Here is a 22512-nt window from a genome sequence, read left to right as displayed (position 1 = left end):
AGGAATGCAGACACACTTATCTTCTGCAGTATTCATGCAAAAGTAGTTGTTGCTCTGAAAGATTATCAGAAAAATGGTTCTTTCTAAATTAAAAAGGCAGAAAATTAAATAGAACTCACCATCCTCATGCCCTTCTCTATTTCTCCGTCGATGTCTGTCTCGTCGGTGGCTAATAACCGACTCTGTTCCTGTTTCATTGTCCAGGCCATCCCGGCTGCTGGCAGCATTTGGACTGTTAGAGAACAAATAGGAAGAAACAGTGTAGTCATCTCTTTTTTTTTTTTTTTTGATAAAAGCTATTGCAGTAGTGAGCACGTTTGTTTAGAAGCCAGAAAACTATTCCATGGATTAGCTGCAGTCTTGCTGCAGCACTGCTCTGCTCACCTCAAAAGTACCTGAGGGATGAAAAGACAGTTCAGTATCCATGCCCTGAGACACAGCACTATTTGCACAAGTAGTATCATTATGATATTGGAAAAGCTCCCACAAGACTGTTGCATGAAATTTCCATAGGAAAAAAACCTACTGATGCATTAAGAAAAGGGATCATTTTAGCATGCGGCGAGATGACAACTAACTACAAGACAGCTTTAGCTGCTAACACACTTGCAAAGGAAATGGGATTCCAGCACAGTCACATCATGAGAGCTGTAATACAGAATACTGAATATGTAAGACTGCTTATTTGGAACCATTTGTTTCAAGATATCTGCTGAGGAAAAAAAATCAGCCTTGTTAAAGTAGAGTTGGCTGGAGGAAAGGGGAAGATGGAGATGTTCTTTTTTCCCCTGCTGAGCAGAACTAGCTTAGCTATTTAGTCTTACCCTCAGACTCAACCTGTTTTATGTATCTCTGCTATTCTTACATTTAATAAGTTATCTTGAAGCACTCACACAGGAGGAAATAAGAAAAGCCTCTTCAAGTGCTGGCAAAGGCCATAGCTCATTTTAATGGACTAAATTGTGGAAACTGATCTAAAGGGCCTGAAAATATAATATTGCATGATCTGACATGGGCTAGTGCTCTGCTGTGAAAGATTTCCCTTAGAAAGCTACTAGTCATACTCTTCCTCTCTGTCCCACAAATACCACCCATTTAAAAAGGAGTCCCAATTCACATCTGCCCTTTTCACCTGTTATTTATGCCTGACATCCTACTTATGCACACAGAGCGCATAATGGCCATCATTATACTTACACCAAAGCATAAGAGTCATCAATATATTTCTTCTAGAATTCCAAGAGGCCGGAGTGCACTGCCATGCACGTTTTACACAAGGAATTAAACTACCAACGATCTAAGCAACTGGTCCCATGGGCTTCTGTGGAAGTTGTACCCAGAATTGGTATATGTGTAAGCACATCTGTGTGGCGTTACATTTAAGAGGATTGCACACCCGCACACTTCCTTTGCATTAATGAAACGTACTAACACGGTCACCACACAAATTGGGAAATTGAGGTCGTTATTCAAGAAGACATTTGACTGCACATTTTAAGCCCTAATGAAGCTACCAAAAGGCAAGTATGTATTTAAGTGTTGCCACACGTACGTTTGCATTTCTTGTTTCAGTCCAGTACTAGTGAAAAGGTAGAGGGCAACAGTTCCCTACGGTCACCCTGCGAGGCTCCCGGACATCTCGGCAGCACCATCTAGTGACTACTGCTGATCCTCTCCACTAGTGAATCGCTTCCTACAAAAGGGGGTTTACACCGTAACAAAGGGTGCAAAAGGAACCTCGCAGCTGGCTTGTTTCCTCTCTCGTTGTTGAGACAATTCAGTTCAATTTTCAGTGCACGTACCCAAGAGCTGTGTAATAAAGGTAGCTCAGAGGTTACTATTCTCAATTCACTCTTGCACCTCTACCACTAAACCAGGAGCAGTCTCACCCATTCAGATGAACATGGATTTGGCAACCACTAAACAGAAGCCATGGAGGTGAAATACAGGATGAACTTCAGAATCGTCATCGGAGAGGGGAAAAAGTAAATTTTCTTTCGATTTAATCAATGCTGAAGCAAAATATCAACGCTGTCAGGCAGCTAGTTGAGATTACCACTTCACGTCTGATAAGGACCTCATTCCCTTGGATGGTATTGCCTGCTGACCTGTCTGTTTCATCTGTTTCTTGTATTCTTTGTTGTCCAGCAACATTTCTGTTTGCACAGTTGTACAACACCTAGCTCAGTTGGGGCTTCTTATATAAGTAAGGCCACAATCAACACTGAAGAAGGTAGACAGGAGATGACAGATCTCTGGTAGAATAGCATTAAAAAAAACCTCAGGGATTTAGGAACCAAGAAGGTAAGTCACACTTACAAAAGGGGAGGTAATATATAAGTATACAGCAATATTGAAGTTACAGTTGTGAAAGTTACAGGATTGCACTACCGATCTCTTAAATGGAAATACTATTCAAAGAGGTAGTATGTAGAAATAGCGTTGAACACATCATTGCAAAATCCCAAGAACTGGAGAATTATAAGTGATCAGAAGAGAACTACAGTCATGATTCAAGTTCTGGGAACCACGCTTTACAATGAGAGCCTTGAGCAGCTCAACTTTCTTAGTTTATCCAAGAGAAAAAAATAATTTCAAAATATGGTGGTCTCTTTGTCACTTGGAATCTTTAGGCCTACAGTGGGCATGTTTTTAAATGAAATTCTGATAGCAAAACAGAATTCAAGGCTTCATGCAGAGTAATTGAGTGAGATACTCTGCCCTGTGTTAGGGAAATAAACTTAGGTCATCATTAGTCTGTCTTCTGGATTGAGAAACTAAAACACAACAGCAAAAACTACTACGAAATGTTAAGACATTAAATTGTGAAGAGAAGAACCAAAAAAGGCATTAAGGGAGAGCAAGTTTTAGTCCAGAAGACCTCCCTACAAGCCAGATTCTCTACTACAGTTTAAAATAAGAAAGAAAAAAAGGGTGGGGGAGAGAGAAAGAAGGAAGATGGTTTATCTAAGAATGAGAACACACGCCAGAAGGCACGACCTCCCGTGTTGCTACTCCTGACTCAGCATTACCTGCGTAAGTTACTTCAGCCCTTTGAGGATTCCCACATTTGCGTTGTAACACGAAGATACTATCACTTGCAGCACTGTGCTGACTGACAGCAAGAAGACACGGACAAGATTTTTAGAACACTACAGAAGACAGCAGGTGCATCAGCAGAGCACAGTTTAAATTCCATCAGCCTGAGTACATAAAGTCATTAGCAGTGAGTGGTTCCACAGAGACTTGTGCCTAACTTACAACGTAATTATTTTTTTAAATAAAGTTTGATCTTGCAGCTATTACACGTAGGTATAGGTCAGGAAGACAAAGATCTGGTTTTATTGGCAGGCCACGTGACGGCACTCATACAGGCCTCTCCCAGTCAACATAAAGCAATTCATGAACGCACGAGGGCAGTAAAGCCCTTGCAAGACACACAGTGTCACGCAGGGTTAGTATTTCCCAAGGTTTCTTGTAGCCACTAGAAGGCTTTTATCTGTAAAAGACTCATACACAACACTAAGGGCTCTTCCAGGCAACAGATATCGCAGGAAGCAATAGAGACACATGATGCTAGGCAAATCAAGAACGTTTCCTTCTCCAAACATATACTAAGATCACAGCTAGAACCAGGTCCTGCTTGAAATCCTCCTTGTGTAAATTCAGAGGGCCTCCCTGAAAACGAAGGCTCTCAGAATATACATTGGCTCTGCACACGTAACAGGAAGTAACAAGGCTACCATTAAATCAGATGACTCCCAGTCTGGCTATACTCAGCTCAAGCACTAGCCTCTGTACGCGCATGGAGGAGGCATTATTCCCTATGTAAATTTTTGCACTTGGTATCAATCAGTGTTCCACTGGCTCTGCATACTACATAATTATACATAACATAGTAATAAAAGGTCATCTACACACTATGAAAAGCATTTTGGGCTCCCTCTCTACTTAACGCTTCCACAGTGGGTTTCAAAATGAGATATATAGGATATATACTTCATTCTAACAATGACAGGTTTTTTTCTTCCCATCCCCCTTTTAATTCCTCAGTTCTAATAAGTACATTATTTTTCTAACAATGAATAACTGGTTTGCAGCAGCAGGGAGAAATGTGGGGAAGAAACAGACAGGAATTGCATTTTTTTGTTTTAAAAAAAACAACAAACAACTTGCTCTTACTGGAATGATGGAGGCCGGGAGTCTCCAATGCCGCCTGTTCTCTCAATGGGTGGTGGAAGGTCAGCGTGGCTCTCGGTGCACTGGGAGCCAGTGTCAGAGTGGGAGCTTTCAGCCAGGACCAGCTGTCAACAGAAAGCACAGAATTACATACACTTGTATAGGTTTCCTCACTCTGACATAAGCTGTTCAGCCACTGCTTTGCTAAATATTCTGTGAGATCTAAGGGAAACTAGAGGAAAGGAAATGCTTAGTGTCTAGTTGTGTAGATTCCCGCCAAACTTTCATAAAATCAGGTTACATTCAATCTGAACACAAAAACATCATCAGCTAGGATACGCACAAAATTCCTGCAAGCACCACAGAATTTTTCCCATCTCAGAACAAACAAGCACACCAGGCAGGGCACGCACTTTTTCTTGTGACTCGTCACTACAGCGTTCTCTGAGTTTCCTAAGCATGCAAGTTGTCAGCATTCCTTCCAAAATGCACGCGCACTGTAAGACTGCACACTCAGTCCGGTTTTGCCTTGACAAAAATAAAAAGCAAAAGCTGAAACCTCACATTATGACATCCCAACATGGTATAACTTCTTATACAAAGACCCTCAAAACACCTGAAAATTCACAACCTCGTCTGCACCAATCACCAAATTTCAGAGTTGCAACCATCTCTGCTCAGAGTCTGAATTAAGAACAAAGTCCACCGAATCTGAACAGCCATAAACTTCAGGAGGAGGACCAGATTCCTGATGTTCATCATACTTGTCTATCTTGTACCCATTTTGTCTTAATGTTCCCTTAAGGCAGAACTGCAGGTAGCAAAAGTCATTTTCCAATCGTGCCATGAAAAGCAGGATATGCAGTGTGCACTCTTCTACAATTCTTAATGACCTGAAAAGCATGGTTTTATAAAAGTTATAAAAGTTTTATAAAACTACACTGCTGTAACTACCACCTTCAAAACTCCTCTGACACTGACATTTACATTCATGGAAGTTGAAAGTGCCTGGCAGCCTGTCAACTGGGGTAGAAGGAAAGGCTGCAGAGCACCCAACACAGCACTCGCATGGAAATAAGTAGTTGAAGATATGCTGCAACAATCAATCTTCTCATTACTAACACCAAGCATCTATATACAGCCTGGTGTGTTTGGGAATTATTATATATTCCAGCCCCATTACAAGGCAGGGTATAAAGTCTTCCTATAACAACTAACACCAGAGCCTATTATTTCTATTTCCTCAATCATTAATAGGGATGCTCCTGGATAACAGATCACAGGGTCATGGCACACAAGCGGCTTACTATACTCAATCTTGCTTCCAATAAATTCAGGACAGAAAGACCATCTCCGTTCAGTATGCCTAGTGTGACATCTTTAATCAGCAGATAAACTGACAAGAGAAAGAAGAATGAGTCTCTTCCTATCCCTGCTCTCCTGGTTTATAGCTCATTGTAATACACTGATTGACAGAGGATCTTACATTTAACTAAGATCTGATTTTACCCACTTATCTACCAGACTAGTATCTACTTTTCTGTATTAAAAAAAAAAAAAAAAGAGATGCTTTCTGTTAAAGGATCCTTTTGTACACCTAGGTGAAACTTAATTTTTTTTTTAATCTTACTAATGCTGGAAAAAGCTCCTGACTGAACTGTACACACAGGAACCAGACAGAGTGGGTCTTTTCTCTACCGTGATTCAGTAAATCTTTTTTAAGAAAATCAGCATTTGTGCCTCGGTTTCCTAACCCAGAAAAGCAGGATACTACCAATTTTGCACAACTGAGATTAAAATAATTAACATGTCTAAATGCAACTTAAATCCTAGGATAGAAGAACCATACACTGGGTATAGCACCACTACAGAAAAACAAACAATGTGCACTGGTCCAAGACTCCTTTTAATTTATCTCTGCAAACAGAATGCAGTGATTCCCAACTAGCAGTTCCAGTTCAACTTCACCTGCTAGATTAAGTGGTTATTTTTTATTAAAAAGCATAACGGTGGAGAAAGAGCTTCCAGTCCTCTGCCATTCAAACCAGGAAGGCAGATGACCAACATGAGAGGTTTTGCCCCAAATGAAAATAGAATTCTACCAACTGTAAGACTTGGTTAGTATTTTAAATGACTGTATAAAAATTAGTCTCCCATTAAGCTGGGCATCCTACGCAGACAAACTCCACCATGGACTGCCAGCACTTCAGAACAACAAGATCAAGAAAAAGGCAGGGAGGCAGCATTACCAATACCACAGCACTGGGAACAAATCAAAGCAAAATGAAGCAACTTGCTCAACCTCAGGAGGTTGAGGTTTATACCAGTTCTGAAAGCAAATTCAGACTTTATACATCCTAATCTAGATCTAGTTCCTTACTAGATACTTTCCTTACTGTATTTTGAATGTTTTTGCAAGAATGGAGGAAAAAACCCACCCAATCAGAAAGGAATCTAAAAACAATTCATGCATTTCAACAGTCCACTGACCACACACAACACTTTCTGGCCGCTACCAACAGAAATTAGACTTGAACTAGTGGCCTAATGTGAAAAGGTTTATATACTGTTACCAGTCCCCTGAGACATCTAATCACTTTGCTGAGTCTCTTTAAACAATATAAGGTCTTCAATTAAATAAATGCTCAAATAATGATATAGATTATTACCTTTCACTAAGAGGCAACAAGGTCTCAGCTTCCCTCTATTTTTAGCTGTGGAAGAACTAGCCCTGTATGAGAGATTCCAACTATAATTGGTTCATTTATCAAGGACTAATTCTAATATAATCATCGGATAGGTGCTAGCTGTTAAAGAAGGGGATGGAGAAGGAGAGGGAACAGGATAGGAGGGGACTGGTGTTCAGGAGGTAGTATATTACTCCTAAGAGCATATACCATAAATATGAGAAGGCACACAGACTGTCAAAAAGGAACTGCCTGAAGACAAAGCAGTTCTCCAGCACCACATGGAGTCAGCTGCATTATTCAAACTCTCTTATCACCAAAGCAAGAGCAACAGAGGAAACACTGAAGGGAAAAATAACATGAGCTTTCCTAATAACTTGATAATTAAGGTTTCTTTCTTTCACGTGGGGAAGTTAATGGGAGATGTTTAGAAAGCATGTTGGCATTATGGAGATGCAAGAATATCTCTATGCCTGGCTCATCCCCTGAGCAACTCTGTGCAAGTGCTTTCACTAACAAAATCAAACCAAGGGATAAAAAGAAGAAAAAAGAAAAAAAAAAAAAGAAACTGGGTATAGGCAAGTTCTATACATCCCTTCACCCTCTAAATTGCATCAAGCTATGCAAACAAGCACCTGGCCTGAGTTAGTTGAAAGCAGGAAAACATGTTCCTTTGAGCCTTTCTGCTGATGGCAACACCTGTCTCAAAGATGTGCTTGATACGAGAAGAGAGACGAGCCAACAAGACAAGTCCTTTCCATATTTCAGGATATTTGGTTTTAGTATTTCCCTGCTCCTTGAGGAAGAAATCTTGGCAATGCAGAACCCATTATGAAGGTAAGCCCACCATACTGATTGAGGTTGCAGATCACCTTGGGAGTGCTGCTCAGCAGAAGCAAAATCCACTGCAGCAAAGCAACTCCTTTGCGAATATTGCCCCTGGGCTGTGATTTCTGGAAGGAGAAAGCACTGGGTACCCGCTTCTTACAGATCTTCAGTGGGATTAGAATCACAAACAGTTGCAGACTGTGCCGTTACCATTGTAAGGGGAAAAGGGCTGCAGAAATTAGCCATGCTAATCTTTCAGCTGCATTCAGGAAATATACCACTTTAAACTTGAATCAGTTCACCACCAGATATAGTGAACTCAAGATACATCTGAGCTCAAGAAAAGAGGCTAGCAATATCTGCTGTTTCCGAGTAGCTTGCTAATCCTAGATAAAGGTCCTTCAGGTTTCAGGTAGTAAATCATAAGCACAACAGCCATAATGCAACAGCCAGCGCAGAACTTCTCATATTTAGTTTCCCAAACTTAAGATCCATGCTGGACTGGTTGTACTGCTAGTTGAAGCCTGGCCCAGGCATTTCCACACAAAGTACACTTACTGTAGTTTAGGCACATCCTTTGGGGTAGAATTTTGCCCCTGAGGAATAATAATAAATAAATAAATATATAAGCCCAAGAGTGTAACAGTTTAAATAGGCTGCCTAACATGATCTTACTCTTATGATAAGCAGGACCTGGGAGCTCCTGCAAGAGGACCTGACTTCAGAGATTTAAGCAAGAGAGCCTGAAGCAATTACATTGTTAAAACAAGACACAAACTGTTCAGCTCTTCCTCCGGTTACAAGTGGAGCACTCACTCTTCATCAAAGCTTTCATTCTTGACTTACAGATCTGTGTGTTCAAGAGCACTAGAACATAAATGGATGGCTGCAGACTGAATTAACAAAACCACCACAAAAGAGCATTAGAAAAACATTTGTTGTGCTGGAAAAGAAAATAGTAGAAGTGTGCAGTAGAAGATAGCACATGAAGCAAGATTATTAAGACTGCATTGTCTAGCTGATTTTTCCCAAGCATCAAAAGGATCAGAAAGGCAGTATGACACCTCACACGGTGGAATACTGGACTCAGCTGGAGCTTCATAGTGAGATAGCAGCCCTGCCTCCCTCCAGGCACCTCACAAAATGCCGTCATTTTGATGAGGGTTTGACGGTGACTGCAGAAAAGGAAGGTGGGGGTGTACACTTGTTGACAGAATTCACATGTCACTGCCCTGGCTACATGTGTGATCGTGCAGAATTGCTGCTCCCTGCTTTGCCATGCTAGCTAGGAGTCCCTCATTTCTTGCAACAATGAGCGACACTGAAAATCATTAAGTCCTATCAGCTTTAAGATAAATTGTGTCCTTTTGTCTGACAAGCTATGGTAGGAATAAAATGCTCCAATATTATACCACTTTGAACAAAGAAGATAATGCACTATTGAACTGACACATTATGGACTTCTCACTGTGTTTCCATGAGAAAAGTAGTGTTAACCCCAGCTTCCTGGCCAGAAGCCAGCCCTGACAATTCTATTTCACCCATCAAACTCCCCGTGTAGTTCTGACTGCAAGCCACTTTCAATCGTTTATCAGCAGTCCTGACTACCCGGGGAGGTCGCAGTTGCCTGAAGTTAGCAAATGTGACACCCATCTACATCCACAAGAAGGGCTGGAAGGAGGATCTGGGGAACTGTAAGCCCGTCAATCTGACCTTGCTGCTTTTGAAGGTTATGGAGCAGAACATCCTGAGTGCCATCACGTGGCACATACAGGACAACCAGGTAATCAGGCCCAGTCAGCAGAGGTTTATGAAAGGCAGGTCCTGCTTGACTAACCTGATCTCCTTCTATGACAAGGTGACCTGCTTAGTGGATGAGGGAAAGGCTTTGTTAAGCCTTTGTAAAGGGTTTAACACCATTTCCCACAGCATTCTCCTGAAGAAACTGGCTGCTCATAGCTGCTTATGGCTTGGATGGGCATACTCGTCACTGGGTAAAAAGCTGGCTGGGTGGCTGGGCCCAAAGAGCTGTGGTGAGTCGAGTTAGATCCAGTTGGCAGCCGGTCACAAGCGGTGTTCCCCGGGGCTCAGTATTGGGGCCACTTCTGTTTAATATCTTTATCGATGATCTGGATGAGGGGATCGAGTGCTCCCTCAGTAAGTTTGCAGATGACACCAAGCTGGGCAGGAGTGTTGATCTGCTTGAGGGTAATAAGGCTCTACAGAGAGATCTGGCCAGGCTGGATCGATGGGCTGAAGCCAACTGTGTGAGCTTTGAGTTTGGGTCACAATCACCCCATGCAACACTACAGGCTTGGGGAAGAGTGGCTGGAAAGCTGCCCTGTGGAAAGGACCTGGCGGTGTTGATCGCCAGCCAGCTGAATATCAGCCGGCAGTGTGCCCAGGTGGCCGAGAAGGCCAATAGCAGCCTGGCTTGTATCAGAAATAGTGTGTCCAGCAGGACTAGGGAAGTGATTGTCCCCCTGTACTTGACACTGGTGAGGCTGCACCTCGAATACTGAACTGTGTTCAGTTTTGGGTCCCTCACTACACGAAAGACATTGAGGTGCCGGAGCACATCCAAAAAAAGGGCAATAAAGCTGGTGAAGAGGCTGGAGCACAAGTCTTATGAGGAGCGGCTGAGGGAACTGGGGTTGTTTATCCTAGAGAAAAGGAGGCTCAGGAAAGACCTTATCACTTGTTACAACTACCTGAAAGGAAGCTGTAGCAAGGTGGGTGTCCATCTCTTCTCCCAAGTAACAAGCGATACTACAAGAGGAAATGGCCTCAAGTTGTGCCAGGGAAGGTTTAGATTGGCTATCAGGAAAAAAAATTTTCAGCAAAAAGGTTGTCAAGCATTGGAACAGGCTGCCCAGGGAAGTGGTTGAGTCACCATCCCTTGAGGCAGTTAAAAGACATGTAGATGTGGCACTTTGGGACATGGTTTAGTGGTGGAGTTGGCAGTGCTAGGTTAACAGTTTGACTTGATGATCTTAAAGGTCTTTTCCAACCTAAATGATTCTATGATTGAATGACTGGCAGTAGCATTTTAATCCATTCCTTTACTTGCACTATGTTGGTACTATGAGCTGTTCCAGAGCATGCTTGTGGGCTGTAAAACAACTGCTGGTTCCACCCCAAAGGACTGCATTTCAATGTGAAACATGGATGTCTTCTGTGTGATACACATGGAAGAAGTTAACAAAGAAGTGTGGAACTAATTGCAACTGTTGATTCAGTTCATTCCATCATACTGAATGCTCTTTGTTTTTTCAACTGAGGTCCTACCATCACACTCACTACTAAATCTTTCCCAGGAAGTGGAGAAAGCCTATCAACCCTGGCATGTTAGAAAATAATCTTATGTTCTTCCGATATCCCCAGTGATTCCCACACAGCCACTTCCAATTCATGACAGCACAAACAACAGTGCAAATCAGCTACTCCACGCTGCAGTAACAAAACATGCAGCCTATTCATGCTTACAAAAACTGCATGCTCCCTTTTGTGCTAGAGAAGGTTACCCAGCATTGCTAGGCACCTGCTACGAAACAGTTATCTTGGAACTCATTGGCAGAAGAGTTCAGTTCACTTTGTCGACACTGCTTACTTCAGCAACCAGACTTCCAGTCTGAAGCCCTAGTACAGGCACAAAAGCAAACTTCACACCAGTCCATTCTGCAGGTTGTAAGCAAACTCAAGTGATGGAAGAGCAATTAGTAAGAAGATGGGTGGGCTCTCAAATGCAAGCAAAACTTAGGCTCCCCAGTCACAGACAAACTGTGACATCAAGCCAGTGAATGTTTACAGTGTCAGGAGAGCCTCGTTTTCTTCCATTATTGCAACTGATCTTCAGTGAGTCCTTGGATCAATTGTTTCATCTCTCCATAGCTCAATTTCCCTTTTTCTCCTCTATACCACATTTGCTCATGCTTTTCACTTAATTATGGCACGGACTGCCTTTTATAGCCCTCAGCAGATACTGTAACAAACTCACACAAGCATTAAGCCAGCTCAAGGAATCAGTCTGTTCAACATTCATGGTCGAAGACAACAGACAGCAAGAATCAGTCTGGGAAAGGGAAAGACTGAACCTTGGTATGCTCTCTTCTCATTCTCATCCGGCTAAATATTTATTAGTCTACCAGCATGAAAATTACAACATTTAAGTTCTCGCTGTTACTGAGGGCAGCAGCAGCTCTTGGTATTTCTCTCAGCTTAGGGAGAGGTGAGGGGACTGATAACAGTAACTAAAGAAACAACCCCAAAAGAGCTATTTGTATTTTTGACAGCAACTTCAGAACAGCCACATTCATTTACAAGTTGAAGGTAATTATTTCCTATGAAGTCACAGACATCTCAAATCCCAAGTCAAAGCTTCAGAGACATGGCCCATTATCCACATGAAGGCTGCTCCCAAAGGACCAACTGCACAAAAGGACTTACTGATGAGGCCCTTTATTCCTCCAGGAACTTTGTCAAAGGCAACATGACTCCACATTGCTAGAAGGCCTGTAAAAGCCTATCAGGAACATGATGTTTATTTTAGTAACGAGTTGTTGTCTATGCCAGGTAGATTAGGCCTCCCCCTTTTTTTCTGCTGAAAATTACAATACATTTGGGGTTTGCTCCAACAATGGACCACAGATACTAAGAGAATACAGGATCAAGCTTATATAACCTGGAAATCAGAAGCTGTAACAGGCTAAAAGGAACAACTTTTAGAAAACTGTGGCTGCCAGGTAAAGGGTGACCTTCTTCAGTGTTCAGATACAGAAAGATGCAGGCTGGGTTTCAAAATAAAATTGTCAATTCTATCTGTGATTTTATCATCTGACGCCTTGTATCATTTTAGAGAAGATACTGTATCTTCATGAAATATAATATCTCAGATTACTCCCAGAGTCTGCTAAGCATCTCAGGTGTTTGTTTATGGCATGGTATAGCAGGCTAGCTGTGAAACAATTTCCACTCCACTGACTGACACTTTGCAGCAAGTTCTCTTTGAACACAGGATACCTGCCTCTTGGAGAACATGTGGAGTAAGAAAAGGAGCAAAAAAAAAGGATCTGCAATCCTATAATCCTATTTCCATGTCTCCTCCAGATTTTTTCAGCAGGTTGGTGACTTTTTCTGAGAGCTTACACATTCCTCGCCCTAGCTAAAAACAGGTATCTCTGTACATCAGAGGAATGCGGAGACCTGGGTTGAGCGTACTCATGCTTCTGCAAATGACAGCAAGTACTTCTGCCACATGACTAAGGAAGTAAGACTTCCTTACAGGCCTCTCCTCCACCTGGTGCTGATGACAATTAGAAATAGGACAGCATCTTTCAATTCAAAATTGGATTAAATCTAATTTGAGAATTCTTGTGCATATCATACCATAGCCACCCAACATTACTTTGTTAAAGGGAAAGACCGTAAGATCATAGAGCTTCGAAGATTCTTCATTCAGCACATTGCTTCATTTTTCTTCAAGTCCCCCACCTTTCATGTTAACCTGTTTGCTTCTTCCCCATTTCTTTCTCATAGAGATCCTAGCACTCCCAGCTGCCCCTTAGAGGAATTTCATTCTCCTGTATTAGGACTCAGATCCTTCCCTAATAACTCATTCAGGTACCTTAAAGCTTAGGAATGTTTTCAGTGATCCCCTCTCCCTTTATAAGCTCTGAACATGATGGAAGAAGATCTACATTACAATATTGTGTTAATATTCTGTCACTTTGGGGCAGATTTCATGCACACCTCTCTCTTTTGTCCTGTGTGATAATTCAGTCTATCAGCAGATGAATGAGGGTATATATAACCTGTGAAGAGAAGAAACAGGTCCTGAAATCAGTTCATTTTATACATAAGAAATCATCAAGAATCTGCTTCTGTAGATTTTCATTCACTACCTCAGTTACGTGCTGAAACGCAGCAATGCACTTTGATGAAGATCATTTACCAATCCTGAAGCTCCTGTGTTGCTCTAGTATGGTAGAAGACTAAATGGTTCTACCCAACAATTTTAATTGCAATTGCAAATGCAGTGCCTAAAAAGCTTACGTACAAACAAGACAAGTATTATCTGTTAGCACCCAGATAATAGAGAAGAAAAAAACCACAAAGACTCACACAAGGCTATGACATCACTGCCAGCCAATAGCAAATAGTGCACATTCCCAGCAACCAGTCAGGGAATTGTTCCCAGATGTTGCAAAGCCTTCCTAAAAAACACAGATAACAGCCAACCGACTTTGTGCAAACTGCTGGCAGAGGCCACTCGACTGTCTCCAATCTGGCAGCAACCACAAGCCAATTCTTTCCACAGTCCCAGCTTCCACTGGGAGGCTGTCCCTGGACTGTGCAAAGAGAATAGAAAAACAGTTTAAGCTTTTGCAAAAAGCCTGAAGGTAACATATTCTCCTCCGTACCAGCTATTTTTCCAAATTGCCCAGTAAGGACCCGAACCTGAAAAAAACAAAAATGCATGAGTAATTTCACTCAGATAAGCAGTGCCAAAGAGCTCAAAACAAATTATCCCCTGAAAAAAATTGTATCCTATGTTTTATGCGCACGTGTGTGTGTGTTAGCAGAACAGGCACACATATCAGATATTTTTTGCAGACGATGTGTTTGTGTAAATGTATTTACAGTAATAACTACTAGATGAAGAACTCTGCCATACAATTAATACTAGTCTCTATATTGTTGAAAAACCTAGAGGTCAACCACTGAAAAGGAATCTAATAAGTAGTAGCCCTCTGTTACAAATTATTTAGTCCTAAAAAAACCCCAAAACAAAACCCAAAAAAACGCCCCCAAAAAAACCCACCCTGAAATCAAAAGGACAAGATCTAAGATGCGGAGGAGAAAACCAAGCAGGATACAGGAGGAATAGGAAGGAGTTTTAAATAGCTCATTAGGAGCAGTGATTCTAATTCAATACTAATCTAGTTGTACATTGAGTTCCCAGGGCAGCAAAAGTAAGCATCAACTAAAGACTTGCAGATCTTCCCTTGAACATTTTCCCCTATGGAAATCAGTCCTGCATATGACACCAAGATCAAAGTTGCTACCTATGACAAATAGAGGGACTCAAATGTTATTAAAAAAGATGAAAATCTCAAATTTCTAAATGTCAGTCATCTTGTAAACTTCAAAGTAGACACTGCATCAGTCAAGATGGGAGGTGCAGAGGAAGAGACAGCTAAGCTATACCGTGTGCACTTAATGTTCCAATTTTAAATACGTCATCTCGATGTGAAATACACACATATACACTGCAGTAATTTACAGTGAGGACGACAATTATCACAGATGGTTTTGTGAAAGAATGCCAAGCTGTCTGCTACCAGCTGATGTACATTTTATAACACAGCACACAAAGAAAGCTCAGGCCCTTCATGTTAAAAAACAGAAAAGGAAATAGCCCTGCCCAAAACCCAGTTTTCCAAAAGGTAAAGAGCAACTTCGCTAGCCTTGAAATATATGTATGCAATTGTCTGTTAAGTTCCAGTGAATAGGATATTAAAGGGTTCGAAACTGTGAACAATTCACTTACAGTAAGATTCACATAAAACTCCTCCAGTAATTAGCAGCAAATAGAGGCAGATAAGCACTGCAATTTTATGGGTGTTAGTGTGGCAAAAGTAATTTGCAATTCATAATGCAGGTCAGACACATATGTTTCAGCTGATTGTTCAGCAGAGCGAACAGAAGCCCTTGTCAACATCATCTGCAAAAGGTGCACTATATGATCTCTGAGAAGAGAGCTATAAACTGAATCCAAACTAGTGGGATAGACATATAAATTTAGAAACAAGCTGATGGGTGGGGAGGAAAGAGTCTAAGTCTTTTGAAGCAATATATCTTTCCATACTACCTGCAACAAGCTATGTCTCTGCCTCAGCTGAAATAGATGGTTTATAATGCATTATGTCATTTGATGCTGAGCAGCAGAGTCTGTGAAGAGCCTGTGCTGGTATAGCACTCACAAACGGCTGTACAGTACTAATTCTCTGAAGCAATTAAAGCCACGTATCTAAATTTTGCTTTTAAATCTCTGCAATAGCACCATTCCCACTATTAGAGACTTGGCTACTGACTCAGACTGAAAGGATTTTTGTGTTAAATTCCTGGGATAGCATTAAGAAGAAAATCTATTTCACTGTCATCGAACTAATGTTATTTAACCTAACGAAGAAAGGCAAGTTGAACTCATTCTTCCCCTACAGAAAAGACAAAAGAAATGAAGGAGGGATTGTGTTCTGACTTGGGAAAACCAAACTTGTCTTTATATTGTCTATTAAAGGTAGATGAGAAACTCCCTTAGTCTTATTAAAGAGAATGATGCAAGTATCAGAAAAGCTACAGAAAAAGCACTGAATCAGTTTACAGAACCACAGAATAGTTGACATAGCAATGGACCTCTGGAGACTGTCTAGTCCAACCTTCCCGCTCAAAGCAGGGTCAGCTACAGCAAGTTGCTAAGGACCTTGCCCAGTCAGGTTTTAAGTATCTCCAAGCATGAAGACTGCACGTCTCTGGACAAGCTGTGGTTTACCACTCTCAGAGTAAAAAAGGTTTTTTTATGTTTGAACAGAACTTCCTTTCTTTCAGTTTGTGCCTATTGTCTCTTGTCCTGACACTAGTACTGTTGATAAGAGTCTGGTTCCATCTTCTTTACTTCCCCCATCAGGTATTGATACACACTGATAAGATCTCCCCAAGCCTTCTCTTCTTGAGGTTAAATAGTCCCAAGCTCTCTCAGCTTCTCCACGTATATCGGATGCTCTTGTCCCTTAACCATCTTGAAGGTCCTTTGTTACATCAGGGTGTCCAGGTCTTCCTTGTTCTGGGGAGCCCCGAACTGGACACTGCACTTCAGATGTGTCCTCACTAGTGCTGACTAGAGGGGAAGATTATCTCTGTCAAACTGCTGGCAATGCTCTTCTTGATGCAGCACAGGTTACTGCTGGCCACCTTTGCTGCAAAGGCCTATTGCTGGCTCACAGTCAACTTGCTGTCCACCAGGACCACCATTATAGATTCAAGAAAATAAAATGTTACATTTTTTTAAAAGCTACATTCAACTTGGATTTGCCCATACACTCATTTTAAAACACTGGCAAGAAGGAAGATGAAGTAATCAGACTACGAGATATCTACTGCCAGTTGCAGAAGACTTTCTACATGACCTTGAATGGAAAGAAAAAACCCACATAAAAAACATATGCGTCTCAGTTCCCACCCATAATGTGGAAAAAGCAAATAGTTGTGATATACAATGAAAATACAAGATTGAGGTCTCTGGATGAGCAACCGTGTCTCCCACCATGCACATGTACAGTGCACAGCACAAGGAGAAAAAAAGGAGGGGAGACATTGATCTCTGTTGCAGCCTCCAAGCAAAACTGTAATATAAAAAGTAGGAGTGGGTGGGAAGATTTGAAACAAGGTACAAATCCTTGGAGCAAGGATTCTGAATTCTTCTACATTTGGAAAGCAGCCAGCAACATATACTGGAACAGGAATCCCAATAAATGGAATTTATTCTTAAAATGCGTTTCAGAAATTGTAATGTTTCATTGAAATTAAAATAGTAACAGTCTCAGAATTAAAACATAACATTTAACTCTAGTGTGTGTGTGTATATATATTCTTGTTCTGATCTTACCGTTCTTTCTATTCTGTTTTTCAGCTGGAAAACAGGAAAGGCATATATTTTCATATTTCATATTATTTAAGAAGCTGGGAAAAGAACTCGGCTCTCAAGCTTGAGATCAAATGCCCTTAGGTTTTTGGTTGGAAGAGGGAAGGAGGAAGAGGTTAAAGAATTGGGATGTAAAGGGGAAAGAAATAATCCACATCCCTATTCATGTGGAATAGATTGGGGTTGGAGGTTTGTTTTTGCTTAAACCCCAAGAACACTGGACGAATAGTATACACAAGTTCAGAATGAATCATCAGTGTATTGAACCACCAATGCAAAAGATACATTATTTAACGAGACCACATAGATAAGGGAAGAAGAGATTCAGTTCAGGGATACAGAAGGCAATCCGAATATCAGCCTGTTTGAATTAATATTTATCAGTTCAGCAGCATGGAAGAAAGAGGGAGGGAATGACACTGAGGAGCAAATACAGTGCAACTGTTACATACTGAGAAGGAAGAAAGGGGTTCTCAGGATTAATTTGCTCTCCTGATAAGGGCTACTATTCATATCTACTCCTTTGCTTTTAAAACAGATGCTGCTTTCACTCTGTGGTGACATAAATGACATCTTCATAGCCTTTTTTTATGTGAAGCTTTTGGGATGCTCTCTTCAGCACGTTAATTACACATGAAGTCCCTTTTTGTACAATCTATTCCCATACTGTCAGAACCATGCTATAGCCCACAGTAATCTCTGGACTGAAGACAAAAACAGCACCACCAACATTCATAGCTCAAGCATATCCTGAAAGTAGCATACTCAGCAGCGTTGAGCCCTTCAGCCACCTCCAGCCTCTCAAAGAAAAAAAGACCTCATACCACCCAGTAACCATTAGCACATATGTTCAGTCATGAATTGGAGCAGTTAACACTATTATATATTCAGTTCCAGCAAAAGAATGGACATAAGCCAACCACCTTATTAAGAAAGAGCCTTGTGCTGTCTCCCAGAGCACTCTAGGTGGACCATGAGGTCTCAAAGATCACGCTTGGTTGGTTGTTTAAACATTAATTTTATGATTTTATTCTAGAGAATGAGTATTTCTTTTGACAAGCAATTTTGACAACACATGGGGATCTTCCCTTCTTTGTGAAGGCAAGTAGGCAGATTCCTGTTGTGTTCATTTCTTTCCCTTGAGCACTGCCCAGCAGTGCAGGTTTATATCTGTATAACTTTGCTTTGAAACACTTCCCGATTTTCAAACCAAGGCATTTAGTTGCCTAACACCCCCTGCTGGGTGGAAATACATGGCTAAGTTCTATGAACAGCTTTGAAAGTTACACTGGTTATTAGTAAGCTATTGCTGCTGAGTCAAAATGTTGGAGCACAAAAACAAGGTATAGAGGTCCTACAAAAAAAAAGTAGCTTTTCCTTCTGAATGCATTTCCCAGTGACAAGACAGCTAACTTTTAAGAGAGTACAGACTCAAGGCAGAACATTCTCCCAATTTTTAAGACCTCAATTTAATACAAAATCTAATAAGTGCTTAACATTCTGCACACATTTGAGTGTGTAGGAGGACTAAAGTTAAGTTCACGCATTAGAAAGCTATGTGCTTTGCTTGCCTAACACCAAGAACCTGTTGGGACTATACAGTTGCCAGAGTCTCAGTGCCTTAAAAATGAAAGCAATCAATAGAGCAGAAAGAAGTGATAATATTGTATGATATAGCTGAGCTCAACTCATCTGCCAGGCCTTGCCTTCACACGAGCAATGTTTTCATCTGCTTAGAACCAGCAGGGGCTGTATCTGATGAACCACAAGGCACTATTGCTTAAGAACAATCTTCCAATCAAACTGATGTTTAAAAGATATATTGCACTTTGCTTACACAATAATAGAATGCGCACATACACTCTACTGAGGGCAAGAGCATACAATCAATACTGTATTTGATTTTATAGCGAAAGCATACATAATCCTGTCTACAACAAGCCAGGTGCAGAAACTTTAAGCTACCCAGCATGATTATATATGCAAGGCCCAGACAGACTTCCTTATCCTGTATAACTTCAGTGACTGGGATACTGAAATATTTTAGCGGTACTGGTTGTAAACGTGTGAGCAAAATCTTCAACTCTTAAAATCAGCATAGGACTGGAGAAACAGATGGACACGTGGCAGTTCATTTAGCTGAGAATCCCAAGTAGCTGCAGTTGTCCTAACTGTGCAGTTAGAAAAAACTCTTGTAAACCTACTTTACTACTACTACTTTCTTGCTTATCTTCCTCCTACCAGAAATAGGAAGAATGCAAACATACATGCAGACATATATCTAAAGCTGAAAGGCTGTCCAATGTCTCTAGTTACTCCAGCAGAGTCCTCATATCAAAGCACTATGATTTCTAACCCTACTTGCATCACTTGTTGAAGCCAAGCCCTTAACAAAGAATCATTTAATATTCAAGCCAAAATTGAGTTTTGGGGAAAACAGACAATTCTTCTTGTCCTCTACTGTGTTCCCAATACCCAAGACTGTAAGACCAACTTGAAAGAGGACATTAAAATCACAAACTGTGTCCCAAATGCATTTTTGGTGTTAAAATCTAAAATGCTAGTGTTCTCTTTGCTGCCTAAAGGTACACAACCACTTTAATCAATTTTGACAGTGGTAAACTGCCTATTCCCAGGCAGAGAAATATGTTCATGAAATGGCCAAACACCAGATTTACCTGCATTTTCATCTGTGCCCCAAACATAATCTGAAGGTGCGAATTACTGTATTTCACACAGTAACCCTAGGGAGCAACAGACTTTTATTGCATCTCCATTAAGTAGATCATAATGTGGCTAAAGAACTAGACATGTGGAGAAGCAACCAACTATTATAGTAACAGCATAGACTGTACGCTGCTGTTCAGCACTCAGCTCAGCATGGAGCGCAGGTCACCTGTTCATCAAATGGGAAGCAACTCAAAGGGCCATGTAACATGTAGGAGCGAAATTAACACATTAAAAACAGATAAAAGAAAGAGTAAGGGAGATGTCATCTGCTGAGCAGCACAGTAACTGGGATGAAAAGCTGGATCAGTGACTTCCTCTGTAACTGGACAAATTACTTACAGCCCAAATTCTTCTGCCCTGCTTATTTTTCAAAGGCTATACATTTTTTGTGTCTTTTGCTGAATGCATGCACAATGCTTAGCTCAGACATTTAAACCTCATTTAAACCTTCTAGGCACTACCACAATACTGATACATTACAATTAAAATAACATAACCAAAATCCCCTAGAATATCACATTTAGTTGTTTTTGAAGAAGTTGTTTTGGCTATTTAGTGGCAGTATTAAAACTCAGTGATTCCACAGAACTCTGTATTAACTGTGCAACACAGACAAAAGTGTGCTTCTACTCTCCTACTGACAGCAAGCTAGCTGTTACATTTAACCTTATATTGTGGGACAATTTCTTTATTTGTTTTTAAACAAGAATTAGAGCTTGGCTCTCACTGGTTTCAACAAAAAGTAAGCAAGTGAACGTTTTGAGAAGTCTAGCCTTATTTTGTGAGGTTTCAGTAATACTTATGAGGTGAGGAAGAGAGACAACTTGGGAAAGAAAAGACGACACAATATGTTACTACCATTAAAGGTTTCATGTTTAAACACCTTTTCAGCTCTGCATACCTTTGTGGACTTCAGTCTAATTTTTAAAATAGGTTACTTAATAATAAGATATACAGATATAGTGAAAAACTAAGCCTTTGCTTGTATGTAATTTGAGATTCAAGACACTTCTAAAAATCAGGATCCTCATTGCAGGGGCGTTGGAATAGATGGCCTTTAAAGGTCCCTTCCAACCCAAGCCATTTTGTGATTCTGTGTGATTCTGTGAACTACCCTACTAGCGTGCCCACTGTATCAAACAACATACGCATACAGTCAGATGAGCCAACATACCCAGGACACCACTCTTCCATTGAAGCAAGGTAGCTTTGCATTGTCGTCTGAGATCTCCTCCTTTACCACCCTGGAAAAAAAAAGAACACAAAACAACAGGAAGAAAAATCAAGAGTTTGAAATTACATCAGATCAGAAGGGACAGTGGTTTTATTAAATGGCCAAGGAAAAATACAAATTTTTACTGAAATGTTGGTATCAGCAAGTCCTCTATGTTTAAAGACTACGTGACTATTAGAACAAAGGAAGCAAGTAAAATAAAGGGCAGAATAGTACCCTTCCAGACAACCATACCAAACTGGTAGGTACAAAAGTAATTACAAGCATTTTTCCCACTTTGGAGTATTCCATCTCACCACAATTTTTAAAGACCCAATGGTTATTAAAATCCCACTGTGCTGTGCAGTCTCTGTGTCAGAGATCACAGATCACAAGTTAAGGCCACTCTATCAGCAAAGAAAGGACTATTACCTCCACGTCCTAGACTGGATTTGGAGACAAAACACAGCACCTTCCCCCCGAGGCATTGAAGAGTTGTGGTCAAGCTTCATATTGAACCCTCATCTCCTGTACATCAGACAAGCATCTCGACCTTCTTCATTAACTCAAGCTCTCTTACCACTCTTGCTAGCCACACACCCCTCTTGCTCCCCACACCTCCCTCCTTTTGCCCCAAGACGGTTTCAAAATGGTTATCAAGGCTGAGGCCTGGCCCCGTCAGGGGAAGAGCTGACATGGTCAAATACAGAGGTGCAGCTGTGGCTTCGAGTTCCCTCCCATAGCCCATTCCTTTTTAAACAGATGCAATGTCAATATAGCATTTAGCTAGGAGATAGTCTGAAGGCTCCTTGATAAAAAGCTTAATCCAGAACTCAAACCCCTATAATTAAGGAGAATAAAACCAGCAATTTGTTTTACTAGCATAAGTGTTTTCATAAGGTTTTCCATTCTGAAGACACTTACTGTGACTCAGTATCTCAGAATCAGCATTTGTTTCAATAGTTTAAGATTGGTCAGAGCCAAATATAAACAACACAATTCCTGAGAAAACAGAAGAGCTCCCATTTCATTAGGCTTAATTCCAAGCTTCCAATTCAGCAAGAATTGAAGTTACTTCAGATGTTTCTGTTCTTCTAACCAGCACAGTAACCATGGCCCTCATTTAATAACCTCACATTCATTAAATTAGCCAGTCATAACCACATATACGTATT

The 22512-nt window shown here is 40.9% G+C and overlaps 1 protein-coding gene across 1 annotated transcript in view; it reads right to left on the bottom strand.

The window, feature by feature from the left end:
* DVL1 (dishevelled segment polarity protein 1) overlaps positions 1 to 21368 on the bottom strand; it is a gene marked incomplete at its 5' end in the record, with an annotated part of 58214 nt that extends 36846 nt beyond the window's left edge. The window contains 3 exons of the mRNA XM_010296659.1: positions 120 to 232; positions 4183 to 4304; positions 21299 to 21368. Coding sequence (XP_010294961.1) covers positions 120 to 232; positions 4183 to 4304; positions 21299 to 21368 — 305 coding nt within the window. The remainder of the gene's footprint in view (positions 1 to 119; positions 233 to 4182; positions 4305 to 21298) is intronic.
* Positions 21369 to 22512: the final 1144 nt, after the last annotated feature.

This window comes from Phaethon lepturus, unplaced genomic scaffold, assembly GCF_000687285.1.
Source record: "Phaethon lepturus isolate BGI_N335 unplaced genomic scaffold, ASM68728v1 scaffold3611, whole genome shotgun sequence".
NCBI lineage: Eukaryota > Metazoa > Chordata > Aves > Phaethontiformes > Phaethontidae > Phaethon > Phaethon lepturus.
Note: the sequence above shows the minus strand (reverse complement) of the source record. Positions and strands in the feature narration are given on the sequence as shown.